The sequence below is a fragment of the Gossypium hirsutum genome, chromosome D06 (assembly GCF_007990345.1).
Source record: "Gossypium hirsutum isolate 1008001.06 chromosome D06, Gossypium_hirsutum_v2.1, whole genome shotgun sequence".
Classification (NCBI taxonomy): domain Eukaryota; kingdom Viridiplantae; phylum Streptophyta; class Magnoliopsida; order Malvales; family Malvaceae; genus Gossypium; species Gossypium hirsutum.
In genome coordinates, this window is record NC_053442.1 from 65,819,101 (window position 1) to 65,841,274 (window position 22,174).

General features: G+C 32.1%; 3 protein-coding genes and 1 pseudogene across 13 annotated transcripts; 3 read left to right on the plus strand and 1 right to left on the minus strand.

Annotated features, from left to right (window-relative positions):
- The first annotated feature begins 415 nt into the window (after positions 1-415).
- On the plus strand, positions 416-4,515 carry LOC107960222 (rac-like GTP-binding protein RAC9). The gene is made up of 7 exons (NM_001426024.1): positions 416-599; positions 709-796; positions 1,235-1,344; positions 2,200-2,263; positions 2,761-2,825; positions 2,980-3,045; positions 4,195-4,515. The coding sequence occupies exons 1-7, from the start codon at positions 498-500 to the stop codon at positions 4,291-4,293; spliced, it is 594 nt and encodes a 197-aa protein (NP_001412953.1). The 5' UTR covers positions 416-497; the 3' UTR covers positions 4,294-4,515.
- A 1,968-nt stretch (positions 4,516-6,483) lies between these two features.
- LOC107961528 (ras-related protein RABA1f) lies at positions 6,484-8,465 on the plus strand. Its single transcript, XM_016897640.2, has 2 exons — positions 6,484-6,973; positions 7,846-8,465. The coding sequence occupies exons 1-2, from the start codon at positions 6,753-6,755 to the stop codon at positions 8,276-8,278; spliced, it is 654 nt and encodes a 217-aa protein (XP_016753129.1). The 5' UTR covers positions 6,484-6,752; the 3' UTR covers positions 8,279-8,465.
- Positions 8,466-12,564: 4,099 nt separating this feature from the next.
- LOC107961071 (cyanidin 3-O-galactoside 2''-O-xylosyltransferase FGGT1-like) lies at positions 12,565-14,032 on the minus strand (annotated as a pseudogene).
- Positions 14,033-16,906: 2,874 nt separating this feature from the next.
- On the plus strand, positions 16,907-19,409 carry LOC107960221 (transcription elongation factor 1 homolog). Of its 11 annotated transcripts, none has more exons than XM_041096295.1 (7): positions 16,907-17,065; positions 17,454-17,576; positions 18,454-18,477; positions 18,721-18,791; positions 18,895-18,916; positions 19,007-19,131; positions 19,217-19,409. In XM_041096295.1, the coding sequence occupies exons 2-6, from the start codon at positions 17,464-17,466 to the stop codon at positions 19,113-19,115; spliced, it is 339 nt and encodes a 112-aa protein (XP_040952229.1). In that variant the 5' UTR covers positions 16,907-17,065; positions 17,454-17,463; the 3' UTR covers positions 19,116-19,131; positions 19,217-19,409. The 11 variants fall into 11 exon arrangements, with proteins under 11 accessions (XP_040952229.1, XP_040952228.1, XP_040952225.1 ...); XM_041096291.1 differs by having other exon boundaries at positions 16,910-17,065; positions 19,001-19,131; XM_041096294.1 differs by having other exon boundaries at positions 19,007-19,409.
- Positions 19,410-22,174: the final 2,765 nt, after the last annotated feature.

A 22,174-nucleotide genomic window follows, 5' to 3' on the forward strand; every position in this document is an offset into this window, starting at 1 on the left:
CACCAAAAAATGGAAACAATCATTTTAGTCCTTTAAAAAATAATTAAATTATATTTTGAAATATTAAAAAATTATAATTCAATTCTCACCCGTAAAATATTTCTGGATTTACCCCTTTGTTTTATAATCCATGTTCAAGGTTCATAACTGTTCCTATCAACAATATCTGTCTCTAAAAAGTTAGTTATTTTAGAACAGTAATTAAGCAAACTCCTTTTTTAATTTTCTTTGCCATCCCTTCCACAACACTTAATCCACCAACTAACACCCCCCAACACCAAACCCACTTTAATCACCATTCTTTTTTCTAATAATGTTCTTCCACTTGAAGAAATCAAAAGCCATTCCTTTTTGAATCATTTCTAAAGTTTGGAGCCAACCCCTCAATTCATATAAACCTCACAATCCCCCCCCCCAAACACCATCTTCTTCATCGATCATATCTAACCGAGTTTAAAGTCTTCGAAAAAGTTGTCACCGTTGCCATTGTACCGAAGATGATGAATACGTCGAGGTTTATCAAGTGTGTCACAGTAGGTGATGGAGCAGTGGGGAAGACTTGCATGCTTATTTCGTATACTAGCAATACGTTCCCAACGGTAACGATGGGGTCATTTTGATTGTTATTTTGTGGTGTATTCAAGTCGAGCCGAGCTATAAAAGTGATAATAATGGAATGTGTTTTTGTTTTTCTTTCTTGGTGTATAGGACTATGTTCCCACAGTGTTTGACAACTTTAGTGCTAATGTGGTGGTGGATGGCAGCACAGTGAACCTTGGCCTATGGGATACTGCCGGTAAGCTCATTGACTCTATGGTTCGAGGAAAATATCGGTTCAAATCGGGTTCGGTCCGGCTTATTTTGGGTTGAGCTTATATGTATGCTTTTTATCAGGCCAAACTAACACATCCATAAAAAAATAATTTTATATTAATATTTATATATATTATCTTTAAAAAAATTAGATTGGGTTTTAAAGTTTGATGAATTTTGAGTTCGGTTCTTTTGTTTAAGGCTTGGATTTCTCTGGAACAAGTCGTTATAAGTTCGGAATTTTTCAAATTTGAATTACTTATTCAAGTTATTTCGAATTAGTCGTTCGTGTTATTTTGGGTTATAGTTATTTCAAGTTCGAATTGTTTCAGTTTCAGATAATTTTGGATTCGGGTTCGAGATAATTTGGTATTGAATTGCAATTTACATATACATATCTCATTCAATTTGTGAATTTCAGGCCAAGAAGATTACAATAGGTTAAGACCTTTGAGTTATAGGGGAGCTGATGTGTTTTTGTTGGCCTTTTCTCTTATTAGCAGGGCCAGTTATGAAAATGTTCACAAAAAGGTAATTTCATTTCATTTTATTTTTAAGACATAATGATAAATTTAGTCCTTAATATTTATATTTTTTGTCAATTTGATCCTTATTCTATTTTTGAACTAATTTTAACCTCAATTTTTTAAAGAGAGTTAGATTTATGTTTTTTAACGAAAATACTGATTAAAATGCTAAATTTTTAAATATGGTAGCCAACATAGCAATCCACGTGCATTTCATTCTTTTTCTTTTTTGAATATTTATAAACTTTTTTTGTTCTTTGAATATTTTATAAATTTTAGATTATTTGTTAACATGACATATATGACAAATAGAGTCCTGTCGACATGAAGTATGCGTGGACTATTATGCGGGTTTCCACACGCAGTGGCAGAGCCAGAAATTCTTTTTACGGGAGTCGGAATTAAATTGTATATTTTTACGATAGTAAAAATACAATTTCACCATTTTAATAGTCTATATTTTTGTCATTTTAAAAAGACTAAATCATTTTTTTATCATTTTGGAGGGAAACTGCAATTTTACCATTACTAATTTAAAATTTTATAAATTATAAAGAGCCTAAATGGAAAATTTTCCATTTTAAGTGGCCGGGGCCCTATGAGCCCCCTGACTCCGCCATTGTCCCCACCAACATCGTTAAAAAACTAATGTTTTAATCAACAATTACATTGAAGAAAATCAATTTAACTTTTTTTAAAAGGTTAATGGCCAAATTTCTAATAATAATAAAAAAAGAACAAGGGGTCAAATTGGCAAAAAAAATAAATGTTGAAGGCTAAATTTACCATTATACCCTTTTTGATTTATCTTCAAATTACTCAATTTTATGACATAAATATTGAATTTCATGGCTAACAGTGGATCCCCGAGCTTAGACATTATGCTCCTAATGTGCCAATTGTGCTTGTTGGAACCAAACTAGGTAAGCTTAATCTCTTGCCTTTAAAAATTTAAATAACTACACACATGATTTGAGATTGAGACTCGACGGTCCAAGGGTTGGGTTATTTGCTTAGTTTCATAAACTCGATTGGGTCTTGAACAAAGTTTTTGTAATTCGGGTTAGCTCGAAACTATCCCAAGTTTAGAAAGAAAGAGAGAATATACTACAATAACCGGACAAGAGGTGTTTATAAATAGAGTAATCTATATCTGATTCAAAGGAGCTTTGATTTATACTTCTCAACTCTGGGCCGGTTCAATCTGACCCATTTTTAGAATATTTTTAAACGGTAAAACATGCTATTTTTTAGACCTAGACCTAAACCGATTTAATTTGATAATAAAAAAGAAACTCACAACTGAGTAAAGTAACCTGATTAAGACAGTGGCATCAACTTAGTAAAGTACTTAAATAGTTTGTAATGTTATTTTACGTAATAAACCCTGTTCAATTAGGCCTTACATTTTGAAATGCAGATTTAAGAGATGACAAGCAATTCTTGAGTGATAACCCCGGAGCAATATCAATAACAACATCTCAGGCAAGTTAAATTAAAAATCTAAGCTTAAATAATTATTTTTTTCGGTAATAAAAAAAGCACAAAACAAATATATCAATTGATTAAAATTAACTCGACATCGACACAGTACGATGAGCTAACAATTATGTTATTATTTATACATAATGGTGAATAGGGTGAGGAGTTGAAGAAGATGATAGGTGCAGTTACTTACATTGAGTGCAGCTCCAAAACCCAACAGGTACCCTTTTATCTTACAATTTATCGAGTTTTTGTTAGTAGAATGGGCAAACTATAGTAGTCATTCAACTATTCAATTTTGTTTTATTTGGTCATCAGTTAGCTAACGATAGTAACTTTTAAAATTGACATAATAACAACTTTAACCCTCAACATTTATATATTGTGTCAATTTAGTCTTGATTCTAAAAAATCCAACCCTTGACATTTACACGTTGAGTAATTTGGTCTTCTTTTTTTTTTTTTTAGTTTTGCTTTTCTTTGTGACCCTTTTACCTAAATAGCTAAAAAAACAAGTTTATCAACTAAATTTGATTGAAAATATATATAAAAAAAATGGAAACACCAAAAAATTCAAGATAATAGTTTTCATTTTTTCGTATTCTTTTAAAATTAAACCTCAATGTTACAAAGAAAAGCAAAATTGTAACAAAAAAAAATCAAATTACACAATGTGTAAATAGGGTTAAAAAGTTTTAGAATCAAGACTAAATTGATATGGGCCTAAAATTTTGTCCAGGCCTGGCCCGAGAAAAAATCCTAAGCCCGAGCCTGACCCGGCCCGGCCTATTTTTTTAATAAACACCAAAAATTTATTTTAAAAATAAAAAATTATTTTAAAAATATTTTAAAATTAAAAAATTAAATATATATATTTATTATATATTCGGGCTGGGTCCGGGCCAAAAAAGTGGTGCCCGAGGCCTGGACGGGCCTCATTTTTTGTCCAAACCCATATTTCGGGCCTATATTTTTACCCGAACCCTCCCATATTTCGGGCGGGCCACCCGGCCCGGCCCATGATCACCTCTAATCTCATGTTAGGGTCATATGGGCTTATCTTAACATTGGGCTTTTGCCTTATATGTAAGGGTGAGCAAACTGTTAACTTATCATCGATCAATTTAGTTAATTAAGTTTATTAGTTTAGTTATGAATTTTAACAACAAATCGACAAAAACAAAATAAACGAGACTTTAATCGATTTAACCGAGCTAACCAAATTCGATTTAATTGAATAAGTCGATTAAATCGATTTTAACCGATTTATGCTCTACATGAACTTCCTTAAAAATGTACTTATTTGTTTTTGAGCATCAAATTATGTTTAAAAAGCTAATAAACTTTGCTTTGTTGGGTTTTGGTCCAGAATGTGAAGGCTGTTTTTGATGTTGCAATAAAGATAGCATTGAGGCCACCAAAACCAAAGAGAAAACCTATAAAAAGAAGATCATGTGCTTTCCTTTGAACCTCAATTCTACATTACAATCAAATTATTATTTGCTATATACTTTTTGTTTTTTATTTTTATTTTTTTCACATAAAATTTCATATGTAACCATGAAGGATCTCTAAAAGGGGATTAGATTGAAATTGCAATGGTATTTGTAATGTATAAAAAGAAAAAAAATATATATTTTTGTAATAGTTTAAACTCATTCATTGTTATTACCTTATTTCTTTCCATTTATTTTTTGTTCACAATAAAATTTAAATTCATTGTTATGTTTGTTGATACCAAGTAAAGACCGTGGTCGTCTGATGGTTCTTTCGGTGGGCAAAAAGTTGTAGAAAGTGTTATGAGTGTTCAGGAGGAAGTGTTCTGGAGGAAGAAAGGTGACTAGAAAGGAGAGATAGGTAGAGAAAGAGAAATCCTTGTTTTTGGGCCTTGAGGTATCTTATATATGACACCATCAGTCTTTCTCGATGTGCTACATGTCACCACCTTATTAGTTTCGTATTCCTTGAAGCTTAGTCGATTTATTGGGTTGTCATATCAAAGTAACGGGTAAATGCGATGTACAAATGATAGATCCTCTACGCGTATTAGAGGGGTAATCCCTATAGTGTGTGTTCGCTTGATTGTTGGGTTTGTGAGGTGAGGAGCTTCTTAGGGTGCCCACGGGAGCCATGAAGTAAGCTCGCGAGGTGGTTCACCAAGTCGCGAAGTAGACCCGTGAGATGCAAGTATAACAATATTAATAATATTATTACAAGTATAATAATTTTAATAAATATTTTATTAAAATTTATTCTATACCCAAGAATGTAGGGACTAATTCTAGAACTAAAAACATTATTTGATATTACAAACTAAAAAGTTAAAAAAATGAAACATTAATGATTTGGAATTTAACCCAAAAACATAATGGAAAACCCAAAATTCTTTTTGGTACAAATAATTTTTAAAAACAAAAAATCCATTTTTTTTGTTTTTAATTGATTTTTCATTTTTTTTATTCGAAATTGTTTTGACTATTTCTTATTATATGTCATGATTGGACATTTGATTCTCAATTTAATCAATTTGTACAATCCAATTCTGACAACTTTGATTCACAATAATCAAAATAATGTATGTTATTGTTGTACATGGTAACCTTCGCCATTAGAATAACTTCCTTGAAGCAAAACACCACTGGTTTCGCTAGATTACCTATTTTATGAACACTATTTTGTCAGAGCTTAGGGAATATGCAAGCTTCTAACAAGCAAGTTATTTTAATGGGACAATCATCACTTGTCACCTGCATACCCTATAACTTGAGCCATATCACATGATCCACCTAACTAAGACCCTTGAAAGGACTAGTTGGCCAACCAGGAGTTGCCACGTTCCCCATGATATCAATCCATATACAAACCCCCTCATATTTGAGGAACGGACAATGCACCTTCTTTAGCTCTCTCCTCTCTCTTTTCCCTATGCCCACCTAACACATTACCTTACTATCAACATTATACGACTCTATGCTCCTAAAGGTGAATCAACCTCTAATCTTCACCACGATCTCCTCCACGCTTATTCTTTGTATCAAAAGCTATATATGTACCAATAATAATAATGTTGACAAACAAATCAACAAGGAGAAGTAGATGGTTGTGGTGGTGGCAGTTCACCCTGAATTGGGGCGGAAAACGTTGTTTTTGGTGGGTTTTGAGGGAATTAAAAGGATACTCGGGGTTGCTTGGAGAAAAGGGTTCAAAGTGTTCTACTATGGGTCTCTTATCTTGGGTTGGTTGACAGTAAAGTTATACCTTATCTCAATGATGTAACATTTTAAGATAGTCAGGTAATTAATGGGTCTAAGGTTCCATGTGACGGCTTATATATGACAGAGATGACTTAGCTAAAATATGTCATGACATTACTTGATGCTCAAAGTTCATTTCACATGAGGTTTCCATAATAATAATTATAATAATATGTGCCATATACTATTCTTGTCCAATAAAGAGACCAAACCTTAAGGGAATCGAAAAGTGGAAAAAAAAATAGCAATTATTAATTATAGAGGTATTTTGTGTTACGAAGATAAAATATTTTAATTTATTAATTAAAAACACACTATTAAAGGCCAAAAAAATTGAATCTATTTTATAAATTTATTATCTCAATACACAAAAACCATTCAATAAATCATAGATGGTTAAATCAAAACAAATTTTGCCCACACAAAAAAGTTATTTTCCAAAAAATCTCGTGAAAAGAGGTTAGTTTTTTGTTTTAATCATAGCCATTTTTGCCAAGCTTTTTTTACCCTATTTCTATTTTTTTCTTCTTTTTTCACACCAAACAATCCCAAACCCAGAACCAACAAATTAAAAACTAAATGTTAAACATAACAATTAAGATACCCAATTAATATTGGGTTTTTTTTCCTTCTTTTTTCTGAGTTTTTTTTTTTGGATCCAATCAGAGAGGAAATGGGAGCTTATAGAGCTGATGATGATTATGATTATTTGTTTAAGGTTGTGTTGATCGGTGATTCTGGTGTTGGAAAATCCAACCTATTGTCTAGATTTACGAAGAACGAGTTTAGCGCTGAGTCTAAATCCACCATTGGTGTTGAGTTCGCAACTCGTAGCATTCATGTTGATGATAAAGTTGTTAAAGCTCAAATTTGGGACACTGCTGGACAAGAAAGGTAATCTTTTTTTTTCTTTTTTTTTTGTGAAATTTTTATATGAGTTTTGGGATCTCTGTTTTTTTTTTCTTCGAATTTATTTGAATTTGCAAATCGGTTCAAATCTGTTTATAATCGGGACGTCATTTTGATCTATTATCGCTCCTTTATTACGTGATAGGCACTTTGAATGCATGTTAAATGGTGATACAGGGATCGGAATTTAATTATAAATTTTTGAAAGGTTCAAAACATAATTTTATTATTTATCAATTTATGATTTCTTATTTTCGAGAGATTGTTTTCTGTTTTAGGGGTTAAAGTATAATTTTATTACTTCATTTTAGAAGCCAAGGTTCCTACTTGCCACTTAAATTCGCTCTTGATCTCATATTGATTAAATGGAACATTTTCATTTATTGCTACTAATAAATTTTAAATCGGATGCTTAATATATAATGTCTTATAATTTGATAAATTATTCTGCAAATCAATAGTGAAATAAAAAAAATTACAAAATAATATTATAATATCATTATAGGCTCTGATCATATATATATAATTTAACACAATGCTTAGAACTACTCATAGTCCCTTCCCAACCCATAAATAGGAGGATAATGCACTTTAGCGCATTCGAATCAAATAGGAGGATATTTTTTTAAACGCAATCGAGCTAAGACTCAATCGACAATAATAATAATTGCATTGTTCTTTCCCCTTTATTTTATTGAGTTTGATGTTTATGCAATTGTGAAAGCATGACGTCTATAAATAATTCTCATATTAATTTGGTATTACTATGTGCTAAGGAGGATGAAAGGATATTATTTGATTCCGAAGTTATTTCTTCCCCCTAAATAATTCTCTGTGTTTATGCTATTTTGCCAAAGGTACCGTGCAATTACCAGTGCATATTATCGAGGTGCTGTCGGTGCTTTACTAGTCTACGATGTCACTCGTCGTGTTACGTTCGAGAATGTACAAAGATGGCTTAAGGAACTCCGAGACCACACTGATCCAAACATTGTGATTATGCTAGTCGGGAACAAGGCCGACCTGCGTCACTTGCGAGCTGTTGCAGCCGAAGATGCTAAAGCTTTTGCCGAACGAGAGAACACTTTTTTCATGGAAACATCTGCGCTCGAGTCCTTAAATGTTGAGAATGCCTTCACCGAAGTGTTGGCCCAGATCTATCGTGTCGTGAGCAGGAAAGCTCTTGACATCGGAGATGATCCGGCAGCTTTACCTAAAGGTCGGACGATCAATGTCGGATCTAAAGACGATGTATCGGCTGTGAAAGGAGCTGGATGTTGCTCGGCTTAATTATGGAGATGGAGTCACATCTTCCAAAACTTTTCTTATCCCTTTGAAAGCACAAACAAGAGAACATCAACAATGTATTTAAATTGAAATTATTCTTTGGATTATGCTTTAAACACAAATTCTATATGCTTTTTAGTTTGCAAAGCTAGTTCTTTCTCAAAAATTGAAATAAGAAGGAAATTTCTTCCAATTGTTAGCGAAAGATTCTTACGCATCTCTTCTAAGTGAAGAAGTGGCATTGATTAGAGGAGAGAAATCAGCCAGTTCGGTCGATTCAATTAAAAAATTAAAAATTTGACTTAACTCTCTAGTCTTATACCTTAACGACTAATCATTATCGACCGACTTAATTTATTTTACCCCCAAAAAATCAAATTAATCATCATAATCCTCTTGTTTGATGACAATCAGATCAACCATTTAAGTCGATTATAACCAACTTTTGCTCACTCCTAATATTGACATGTGGTTGTTTCAATGGCTTTCAGTTTTATCTATGCAGTTGATCATTTGATTGTTAGATGTGTAATTCTAAGGCATACATTTGGTAGATAGAATGATTAAATGGTCTAGCTAACAAAATTCTGGTACTAAAATACTTTACTAATTCGATGAAAAATATTAATCATTTTATAAATATAATTTTAATAATGTTAACAATTAATCGTATATTTTATTGAATAGGAAGTAACAACTACAAGTTAAGAATAATAAAGAAGGAACCCTTAGTAAGGAAGAGTGATCACTTTGCTTAGTTTGTAACTAAGATTTCAATGAGAAATTCTTAGTGGGGGAGAGTGATTTAGTTAATGTGTATGAGTGAGATTGCAACTTGGTGAACGAGTTGAAATTAAATCACAACTTGTAATACATATTGATAATGGGTTACTTTTTGTAACATCTCATACCCAACCTGTAACTTCCCTAACCCTGCCTAAACGTTACAGCTGAATTCTGAAGGCTACATTAGCCACCGAAATGGCTTAGAAAAACTGTCAGAGTTTCTAAAACAGTCTTTCAAAAACATTTATTTACCTTTGAAGAAAAGCTTAGCTTCATACCTCTTTTTCACTAAAACTTACGAGTTTCGAAAATTGATCGGTTTTAACATTTACTTTGTAATGTTGACTAATTTTTGAAAACTTAGTTGATTTCCAATTTATTTACCATTCAATAACTAAATTACAATTATAACAATGGAAAAGTGATAATCGATTAGGTTTTTTATTTTAAAACCAAATTTCATGCATCTTTAATTACTTTTCCAAATTTCAATAGCCTAATCAACTTTAAATGTCATGCATGCCAAAATAATCCCAAAATTTAAGTCTCATGTCACAGTTCAAATAAAATAATACAGTTTCCAAATAACAGAAATTATAAATAATACGTCTAAAATCCTTTTATTGAAAAAAAACCTATCCAAGACAAGCCCTCTGAATGTTGAGTCCGACCTAACCTTATAGGTTATCTGTAAAGAAGGGACTTAAAAGGGGGGTGAGCTTAAGAAGCACAGTGCAATTTTAAACACAAGAAAATCAATGCAAAATAATAAACAAAATATACATAATAACAGTTCTTAGAACATTTACCATCGATATAGCAAAACAGAGAACATGACATACACAATATCAGTTTTTCAGCTCAACACATTAGTATAACATTTCAAAATTTTCAGTTTTATTGTACATGCTTATGAATGTCAATGCAATTTCAGTTTATTAGAAAAGATCCTACCCAACTCCTCTACACACCACAGTAAGAGTTTCTCAGAACTCATCCATCTCTACACACCACGTTTTGGATGAACCACCAGTAATTTGCAGATAAAATGTCAGTAAAAATTGTGGGTAAACTACCATTATTTTCATATAAAAAGTTTGCAGATAAACTGCTAGTAAGTTGTGGATGAACTACCAATGTTTGCAAATTATTAAACTGTCAGTACTTCCTTCGTATATATCGTCTCACCCCATACTATTCAATATGACATGCTCATAACAGAACAGTGCAGAAACAATAAATGTGGTTAAACATGTATTCGGTTCAACAGTAGTAGTAGGCACGCTTAACATGCAATCAATAAGATAGAAACGATAATAATAGTAACAGTTTATCAAAAATACAGTAACAGAAGGCATGAATCATTCACATATCATGCATATAATAGTAATAATTTAGTCAATCAGTTCACAGATTCCATAATATTTACATTATCAGGGACTCAATTGAATGAATAAAACCCTAAAAATAATTCGGGGACTATTCAAGGACTAAATTGAACATATCACAAATTTCTAGGTAAAATTATAAAATAGGGGTCACACAGTCGTGTGGTCAAGCTATATAAAAGGGTTGAGACCATGTGGAAGGGATACACAGAATTCATTTCAATGGAATAACAAATTGGTTTATCAATTCCATTTCATCACATTTCCAAGTTTCCAATTTCAATTATAATGTTTCACCCTATGAAACCCTAGTAAAACGGACTTGGATACAAAAATGAACCAAGTTGCTCGTCCAAACTAAATTTTTATCAAGTTACCCATTTGGGCTAAACCTATATCATATATTACCCGAGGATCCGCGTTGGATCTCGTTATATTACCCTAGGATTTACAACAAATGCTAGATCTAAATATAATCTATAATAATCTATGTACAAGCACGTATATGGCCCTATTGACATGACAATTGTATCCTAATATTTTACTAAGTTTACATGGGCATCAATCACACACATTTCATTTTCATCCTTATAATCAGTCATTTTTACATGATTATACCATGTAATTATCCATATTCGCATTTTCATACCCTATAAACTTTCACATTTACCTATCATACCCTATATTCGGTTACATTTTCATTTTTGTACCATGTACATTGTATTTATCACACAATAATCATTTATTTCATTTCATTTCAATTCAATTCAATTCAATTCATATATATAATTTCACATTCAATATCACAATTTCATTCCAATTCATCATCAACACACAATTAACTCATACCATATAACATATTCAATCCATTCTCATATTACACATCATGTTCCTAATAAATCATAATACTTTCCATTTTATTTAATTCAGTCCACTCTCTTGGCAATTAATATCAATCAAAGAAAAACAATGCATATGATCATTATTAATTCACCTCAATATTCAATAATGTGGTATGACATGAATATGGGGAGAATAAATTAATCTCAAATCATAAAAGCACAAACCAATATCTCGCGTCACTCGTCGATAACTCTCGCTTTTCCTTTCCTTCTCGATGACCCGGAGTCGACATTTGCTACGATCGATAATTCAATAAATAAGAAAATACCATACTTCATTCAATCCACATCTAAGTACAAAGCCACACATATTTTTTATTCTATTCAATTTAGTCCCTAAACTCAGGACAAGCATATCTCTCAATTCCTATCTTCGGATTAAAATTCGATTTCACATATTCTCATTAGGGATCTTATATTTTATATTTCTATCATAACTTCATGATAGATTTTACATTTACTCAATTTGGTCCCTAATGTAACAAATTTAACAAAAAATTAAATTAAATTTACGATCTAGTCCTTTTCATAATCTAAGCTCAAAATATATTAATTTCAAGCCAAATTCATCAATAAATCAACAATGGCAACTTTCTAAAAAGTTGACAGTTTATCAAATTGGTACATGGGCTAGCTAAATCAAGCTCCCATGATCACAAATCCATAAAATTACAAGAAAATAGCTTGTCTTACCTACCAAATTAATGGCAAAATGGTAGGGGGAATTCTTTAAGCTTTCTTTGGCTTCTTCCCATGGTGGACAATGGTGAAAGTGGAAAAGATGATGAATTTCCACTAGCTCCCCTTTTTATACTTTAATTAAACCTAAGTTAATTACTAAATCATGGTTTAATTAACATAAATTATTTTTTTTATCACACTTAGTATTTTGGACCTTTGCTTAATTTTTATTTAGTTCTTTTCTTAATTAAAACTCTATAGTGATTAGACTTTTACAATTTAGTCTTTAAGTTCTAATTAACTACGTTTTTTATTAAATTACTTAACCGAAATTCAATAATTCTGTAAATATTTTTATTTAATATTTATAAACCCGAGTTACAAAAATAGGGTTCCTAAACTGCATTTTTCGACACTATATAATTCCGGGTCGTCCTACCCTTCAAGTAAGACTTTGCAGACATGAAAATTTACACATCGACCATTTATCAAATAAAAGTTCTATATGAAATTTTTAACATGAAAATGAAATTTAAGCAATAACATAACATTGATTCAAAATTTTACATCTAATTTGAGGATTATACCATGAGTTCTTGAAATTGAATTCCATTATCAAATTTTGTAAAGAAAATATTACAATTTGGAAAAACATATTTACAAAATCATTCATGTAAGAATTTTCAAGCCCCGTTGCTAAAAGAAACTCTTTCCATTTAGCGTGGTTAGCCCTTATCTCTTTCCCCAACTCACTATCATCATCCATTAGAGCCTTTACTGCCTTGTTAACATCGTCCTTTGTAAATAATCCATCTTCTTCACCTTTCTCAATCTCTACTCCAATTCTCAAGTCTCCAGCCATCAATCTTGCATTAATTATCTGGTCCCCAATATGCGGTACCAACACCAATTGGCAAACATTCACCATAGCCTCTGCCGAAGAGGCCGCAATGAGTCACGAAACACCCCACGGAAAGGTGCCTTAGGATCAGTTGTTGTGGCATCCAACCTCCATAAACGAACCCTCTTCCATTTACTCTTTCTTGGAATCCTTCTGGTAAGGCCGACTCGATTTTTTGAGCTCCCATTGGTGGTTTTAATGCGACCAGGAATGGTAGACCTGTTAGCTCGAGGCCTAAAACTAATTCTTGGAATTGGTCCTTTTTCAGAACGCATTCACTCCCGAAGGCACAAAATATCAATGTGTTGGCTTCAAAGTTGCTTAATAACTTTTCCCGTCGTTCTTCTAACACCATTTTTTGTGGCTCAGGCACTACCGGACCAGCATAGAGCATTGGCTTTTCAAATTGGTTTCCAATATATTCACAATAAGGCCCTTCAATCTCCTTGCATGTCTTGAAACCAATAGCATCACAATCACTAAATGACCTTAGATGGCGTTCCGCGAATGAAATACCACTTCCATAATCCATTGTTGTTACAGCAGCTAATCCTTGAGCTTCAAACATGCGTAGCTTTATACTTGAAGAAGGAAAACCTTTTGGAGGCTTGAGGAGATCAAGCCCGGTTAAACCTCTTTCAAGAATTTTCCTTGCAGGGCTAAGAAGATAGCCAATAGTTCCAGAGCTAATGATACAATAGAGCACGGACTTTAGGCCTAGCTTGCGAGTCAAAGCTGGCATCCAACAAGTGAAATCAAAGAAGACAAAATGGGGTTTGAGTTCACGAAGGTAAGCTTCAATATCTGGTTCTGTGCGATCCATGGCACTCATAATGAGAGGATGCAAGGGGAAAGGAACATCATGTGTTGTTTCAGCACCAATAAGCAAACCTTCAACATGTGGAACGGTGATTGGAATAAAGATTATGAGATCCGGATAGAGATTGAAAGCCTCAACCTTGCCTAGTGTTTTGGCTGGCAAAAAGAAAGAAATTTTGTGACCTCTCTGTGCTAGTTTGTTGGCCATATGAATGAATGGAGTAATATGGCCAATGGCAAACCATGGATACATTGCAATGCGAAAAGTTTTCCCTACCATAATTGATGAGTGTTGTGATTATATTCCACAAAAATACAAATTCTAGACAAAAAAATACAAATTCTAGACAAACTCGAGTGCTTTAAATGCAATCCTTGAAATTGCTTGTGTAATTCAATGGTTAGAAACTTATTGTGTTGTTCTTTATTATAACCATGCTTGGTTTCTTGCAAAATAAAAAACTAAGTACTCAACTTTGGTAAGAAGCTGAAATTTTAAAATTACATTTGTTAAAAAAACCAGTCTAACATACAATTATGCCTCAAGAATTGAACTTGCACTCATTTTGAGGCTAAGCTTTAGGGTATTCTAGATGGGTTACTTATCCTGCTTAGTAAAGGATTTAAACAAGCCACGATTCAGTCTGACAATCCGGAGGTGGTCCAAGCCTTGACTGATAATGGGATGGAAGATTCAGGAATCACTATGCTTAGGAGGGTTCAACAGGTTATAAGATCTGAAGGTTAGTGGTGGATTAGGTATATACCTGAGAAAGACAACATAATTACAAATCAGCTGGCTAAGCTAAGTTTAGCATGGAAGTCAAGCTTACAAGTTTTCGATAATGCTCCCAATGAAGTTTTAGGGGTTTTACAACAAGACAAAACGAGTTGTGCTTTTAATCATTATAATTTGATGTAAACTTTGGTTTTTGTTATTTATCACCAAAAAAAAAATTGCTAGATTTGTTTCAGAATGTTGTGATTAATATTTGAAATTTCAAAATTTTAATATGTTATTGCAATATTTTAACTTGTGTAAAATATTTATAAAACAAATATCGAAATTAACATTAAAACAAAGTTAATTAGAATAAATATTAAAAGCTATTAATCGTGACTTTTTTTTTATGAATACAATATAAAGGGCGAAAGAATAGAGGATGAAAGAGTTCGAACCAATGTTATATAGGTGTTTGACAAGAGCCGTAATCACTGTTCCACTCAAATGTCAACAAAAGATATAAGTGACTTCGTTGCAAGAGAATATTCCCTTTCTTATACATAAATCATAGTATTTTCTCTAAAATATTGGAATATTTAGGTAAAAAAATATTATTAATTATGAATAGTATTAATCAATTATTAGTTTTATTTTAGTAAATTAAAAATAATTTATACTACTATATATAAAAGGAAGGCCTTCTTTTACATTGGTCTTTACTTCTTCTTTTTTAACCTTTTTAACAATAATGGATTAATTTTAATTATGGTGCCTCTACTTTTAGATTATATATTATAGTACTATATAAAAGGATGGCCTTATTTGACACCTGTCCTTGAATTTTTTTCCTTTTACATTTTTAACAATAATGGTTTAATTTCAATTTTGGTCCCTATATTATTCTCAAATTTGAGATTTACTATTTATACTTTAATTGTTGACATAATTTGGTACCTCAATATTTAAAATGTCATTAGTTAGTCCAAATTTTTTATTCTAATTAGAATACTGATGTAAACTTAAAGAATTGTTAATATCGTCAAAATTTTTGTCAAAAATGCCAAAGGGGAGATTGTTGGGGTTTTTTTTTACCTGCTCGTTCCTTGTTTTGTTAGAATGAAATGGATTTTCTACTTGGGCCATGGGGAGATTTTGGGCCCAACATTGGTAGTTGAGTATGGTCCATAAAATGTTGACATATTTTACAAAACATTCCTATTGTTCGGCTAGGATAACTCTTCAACTAATCTCTTTAATGAAGCTATGAGTCTATCGAATAAGGATTGAGTATTTATCATTATCTTTTAAACTGTTTGAAGTTGTTTGGGAACTTGTTTAGGTATTCTTTGGAGAGTTTATTGATTGTATTGTGGGGTTTTTGGGTGAGTGATTTGTGACAACTAGGGTCGGTATTGGGGTTGCAATTACTTCTTTGTGTAAGGGTAGATTGGGCTTAAGCCAATAGATAATCCAAACGATTGTTGAATAAAATCATTCACTAGGCGAGGCTCTGCAAATGTATGATTGTTGTGTGTGAACTGTGTTAATGAATATCATGTGTTAATTCTCTCCTTACTTTGCTTATTGTGTTACTTTGCATTTAATATTTCTATTTGTTTCTACTTTAATAATAGTTAGAATGAAATTCTTTTTCAAGTGCAAACCGAATGCTTTTTCAAATGGTATCAAAGCGGATTTAAAGAGTTGTTTGAAGGTGATCCTTTGTTTGGTTTGCAACTATGGAATTCATAAGAGAAAGTAGTTTAATTGCTCGATAGCAGTTGATACTTGGTTCAAAAAACTTGCATATTAGAAGGCTCGTATGAGAGCTTTCATTATGTCTAGTAATGAAGCTACTTGGGAAGCTAATGAAGATGAGTGGACTCAACCATTGTGACGGTTACTGATGGCACCACACGTCCAAATGATTTCTTCTTGTGAATCAACAAATGAAGTATAGACTATTTTGCAAAATAACATAAAGGGAATGTTACTGTCCAAATTTTGACTACCAAATGTAATAACTATTTGACGCTATCAAGATTACTGAGATTTATAACGAGCTTCTATCTTGTGATCATTTTCTGAGAATAAATAGGAGTTTAAAGCTTATCAAAATTCTGTTGGATGGACTCTTGCATCAACTTATAAATAGGCTGCTTGTGGCGTTGTTTAGAGAACAATTTTGGAGTGTCTTTGTTGATAGCTTTGTTGTGTTTTCTTTATGGTTATTTTGTAACACTCTTTTGATTGTATTATGAGGTATTTGGGTGAGTGATTTGTGGCAATTAGGGTTAGTATTGGGGCTGCAATTACTTCTTTGTGCAAGGGAATATTAGAATTAAGCTAATAGATGATCCGGATGACTGTTGAATAAAAACATTCAATGCAGAAATGACCAATTTGCTTTTTAATCTAACATACAAGGACTAATTTGCCCATTTTCTTATTAGAGAGGGCAAAATGTAATCTAACTGTTAGTTCAGGGACTTCCATGATACTTTTACCTTTGTCTACCTGTAACGATAAATAAAATCCCGGAAAAAGTTCCCATTTTTCACACTTCACGCCAATCGGAATCAATCGCTGGTAATTTCAAATTTTCAGTTTGCTTTTGTTCATCTATGAAATTCAAACCTTAAATTCTTTATCCATTCGTTTATTTTTTTCAAATAGAATTTTATTTTATTTTTTGGATAAATATGATTGATATTTTCATTATCGATTTGAATAAGCCTTTGAAATTCGCTTCAATTTTATTTATTTTTTCTGTTGCGTTTTTCTTCCGGAGAAAGAAAATTTAAGAAAATAGATTTTTTTTTTGCTGCTTAACCTAATTATCTATCTTTAAAAAGAAAGCATCGAATTATTTGCTAGGGTTTGAAATTTGAATCTGATTTCTGGTAAGAACTTTAAATTTGTTGCAAAATTCTGGAAATTTTCATGCTGATTTTGGTTGTAATTTGATGTGTTGAAGGGATTTAAGGATGGGAAAGAGGAAATCAAGAGCAAAGCCTGCTCCTAAGAAGCGAATGGATAAGCTTGATACCGTTTTCAGTTGTCCCTTTTGTAACCATGGCACCGGTGTCGAATGCCGCCTGTAAGTATAAACTTCTTTTATTTGTTTTTTTCTTTATGAGGAATTTTACCCTTTGTTTCATTTAATAACTAAGGGGATTTTGAAACAAAATCTTCTATTTGATGATTAGGAAAGGAATGGCTTGATGTTTGTCTATATGATCATTGGAATTTGTAGATTATTTTTTTATGAAGATTGAATAGAAAATATTAGGGTAATTGATCCGAACGTCTTCAAGCTATAACCTAGATTTTAAATTGGACCCTAAGCTTCAAAATGTTCTAAATTCTAAGTGAGTCTCGAAGGATAAGTATCGCATTAATCAGGCTCTAACATCAGCTTGCGCATTAATTGCCAGCTTAAATCTGATGTAGTGCAGGGGCGAAGGCAAAGGGTGCAGGCGATGACCTTGGCCCCCAAAAAGTAGTAGATTTGCTATTTAGCCCCTTAAAATTTTATGAAATTACATATTAATATAATGATAAATTATACTTTGGCCCTCTCTAAAGCAATTTTCCGGCTTTCCCTTGATGTGGTGTACATATAAAACATGGTATCAAATTTTAAGCATTACCTAATATATGAACCGCTTGAATTTGACACTGTTAAAAAAAATTGTCATAAAAATTTAGGAGGCTTTTTTTAAACATGTCAAAGAGAAGATGTTCATGGTATCGGTATAAATGTGTTTAAAATTTCGTTCACGTCAGATCCAAGCTAACATTTAATGCCCTTATGTTGATGGAAGGATGTGATTGATACAATATTGATACTTTAATAGCTCTCTATTAGAATGTTTTGAAGTTTGGGGACTAATTTAAAATTCAAGTCATAGTTTGGGATGTTTGGTGTAATTAATCCAGAACATTAATGAAAGATGTTATGGTTGTGTTTACAGGGCGATGCCAGAAAATTTTTTTAGGTGGGGCCGAAATTAAATTGTAATTTGTACGATAGTAAAAATGCAATTTCATCATTTTAATAGCCTATATCTTTATAATTTTTAAAGGATTAAATCAAATTTTTATCATTTTTAAGCGGGCCAAAGAGCAATTTTACCTTTATTAATGTAAAATTTTAAAATTTTTAAAGTGCCTAAATGGAAAATTTTTCATTTTAGACACCCCTGTGTGTTTACTAAGTTGTTGGTGTTTATCTATTCCAGTGACATGAAGAACTTGATCGGCGAAGCCTCATGCCGGATTTGCCAGGAAAGCTTCAGCACTGTTATAACAGGTACTTATGATGCTGTTTAACTTTTGTAATTGTGATGAAAAACTATGTTGGGCATCCATGTTTTTAACTCTTCTATGTTTATTTTTTGTTTCTCTGTTTGCAGCTTTGACAGAAGCAATAGACATGTAAGTGCAATTGATCCGGTGTTTACTCGTTGTTTCCCTCATTTGATCTCTCTTGTATGTTTATTCTTTCTCATGACTTTCTAGATACAGCGAATGGATCGATGAATGTGAACGGGTTAACAACCTTGAAGACGATGATGGAGACCAAGACGAAGGTTTCATGCCTAGAAAACGGGTTTCGACCTGCGATTGGGAATAGCAATTACCATAACCAGGTATGTTTTAGAACTTGCTAAGCCTGTAATTATGTTAGCTCCCATGACCAATCATTCTTATTATGCTGATATGCACATTCAACAGCATCTTACAATGAATAGTCTAAGTGATTGATTGAATGGTGAAGGAGCCACATGGTTGAAGAGATATTCTATGTTTTCGTTTTGTATGAACTATAATGCATGTTGATGTAATGCAAATATTACTATGACCTATTAGGCATGGTATTGGATGGATATTTGCAACTTTTAATTATATTATCTACTAATTATTTTAACTTTGCTATCCAAATCCAATAGATGATAATTTTTGTTAGATATTGGAGTGGTAAAAGTACCACGAAGGCCCTTGTGTTAGAAGTCAGATAGCATTTTGCCCTTTTACTCAAAAAAATGGCCAAATTAGTTCCTGCACATTAAATCAAAGAACAAATTAATCGTTTCTATTAAAAAATTTCATCTATTTATACTATTAAAAACTGGTATGGCTGATGGAATAACCAAATAGTGGCATATGTCATGCTACGTGTATCCCATGTTGATGTCCAGGGATAAGTTTTTAACAATAAAAATGAATGGAATTTTTAATAAAATGACCAGTTTGCTCTTTGATCTAATATACAATGATTAATTTGCTCATTTTTTCAGTAGAGGGGGCAAAATGCAATCCAACTTCTACTACATGGGCCTCCATGGCACTTTTACCATATTGAAGTCTTTTAAATATTTGAATTCTTGGTTATTAGTTTAGCATGGCTTGAATCTTATAATAAGTATCTTAATAGGTAGTATAATAGTTTCCCAAGGAAAAACAGCCATTTTTCTTTGCCTGCCGTTGCTATCTTCCAGTAATTACGGTAGTTACATTGGATTCGAGAGTCAATCATCGTTGTCTTTTATGGTTATTAAAAGTTAAGAGCTTGACTAGGTTTTCTTTATGATGAAAACCCGAAAAAAGGACTGGTGAGCATGCAGAAGCTCCCACTTCTATTAGTTAAAATGCTTCAGCATATATAGAACTAGATGAATAGATTCAGCTACTTTGGATTTTATCCGAATTCCTTCGGTTATGTTAGATAATAACTGCTTACAGTGTTGACTGGATAATAACCACATTCGGAGTGGAATAAGGATTTCCAACACCAACCTTCATACTAATCTTTAGCCCTTCCTGTGACGCAGCACTTGTTATTGCATGGGAACTCCACCGTGAGTTTTCCCATCTGTGTCTGTATCATTCGCTGATATCCCCTTTGCGCTTTTCTTACCATCAACAAGCTTCGATTCCAACCTATACAAGGCACAAGCATCACATTTGTTGATTTCATATTCGTAATAGTGCCACTTGAAACGGTTCAGTGTCTGTGGATCCATATAATATGATCTCTTCAGTCCTTCGAATTCATTCATGACTTGCTTTCTCGACATGCAAACCACGGCCGTTGTAATCTGTGAAAGACCTGTTTTCTGTTCCCTCTTTCGAACGAGGTTCATCGAAAAAGAGTCAATGAACCAAAAGATCAAAGAGCTCTGCAATCATGGAAAGAACACTGTAAATGATAAGGTTGCCACTAGAACCAAGTAAAGCTATATCGAACAAGACATACCAGCAGCATTCCATGGAGACTTTGCAGTTGCAGCTCCCTCACATTCGGGTATACTGGCATCCCGTCTCTTAGCACCTAAAGCAAACCATCCTTTGAGGCCAATCCGACCAGGTCGTAGAACAGTCCCAAGTTAATCGACACTGCATCGACTTCTGAAGGCAGTGAGTCTTTGCAACTATTGATTATCGGAAAAGCCACACTCGTGTTGCCCCCTATTCACTCTGTAACCCTGTAGAAACATATCGATTATCAAGCTCGCCAATGAATGCCTCTTTTTCCACGTAATTAAGTGAAAAACAGAACCGTACGAATCACTTCAGAAAAAAATGAAAGATAAATGGTTAAATCAACCATTATTTCTTTTGATTTAATACCGTAAATAAGTTTTAAATTATGTCAAATTAAAATAAAAGGATTAAATTATAAATATTTTTCATAAAGAAGAATAAAAATAAAATTCGACCATTAGAAGAGCAGGGTGACCTCGATGTTTGTCGTAGCCTAAAAACACATTTGGGTAAATAATTTGAATAAATAATCTTGAGTTATTTAATGGATTATTATTTGATTTAAAAAATCGTTATGTGTCTTATTTATTTAATTTTTATTTTTAAAATATTAATTAAGGTTATTTGATAAATTTTTAAGTTTATTTGTGGAGTTAAAAATATTAATTGTCATTATATCAATAAAGTTAAAAAATATACGACACGTGGTAGTATTTGAATTCTGATTATGGAATTAAAATTTTTTACGGTGTTTCAAATATTAACCCATTTAATAATTCATATTGTTTTTGTTTTTATTTTCAATTTTATTTCATTTATCATTTTTTAATAAAACCCAATATATAAAATATATAGGGTTTATATATTATTTGGTACTTGAGTTTGGTTCTAATATTTAATTTGGTACATGATTTTTTTTTTATGTCAGTTTAGTTCTTAAATTTGGATTCAATGTTTAATTTGGTACCTATAACAAACACCATCATGTGGCCTAATTAATGTTTAATACGTGAGCTCCCGTAAAAAAAAACATATGTATTTAATTGGGACATGAAAAAGTTCAGATATAAAATTAAACATTGAAGCCAATTTTAAGTACGTAATTGGAACAAAAGAAACTCGAGTATCAAATTGAAAAAACTCAAATACCAAATTGAAATATAAGAAACCCCTCAAATATCTAATTAAACATTAAAACCAAATTCGGGTAACAACAATAATAACAATAAATCAATGGCCAAAAAGAAAAGACAAAGATAGAACCCTTTTCCCAAAACTTCACTTAAATTCACATGTTTCCAATATTATTATCATAGAACATAAAAATATAATAAAAATAAGAGAAGATGAGGCTGACCCAATCATTTTTAAGGCCTAAATTGAATGCAATAATCAAATTAAATTGTAGATTAGATACCATTTTAAGCA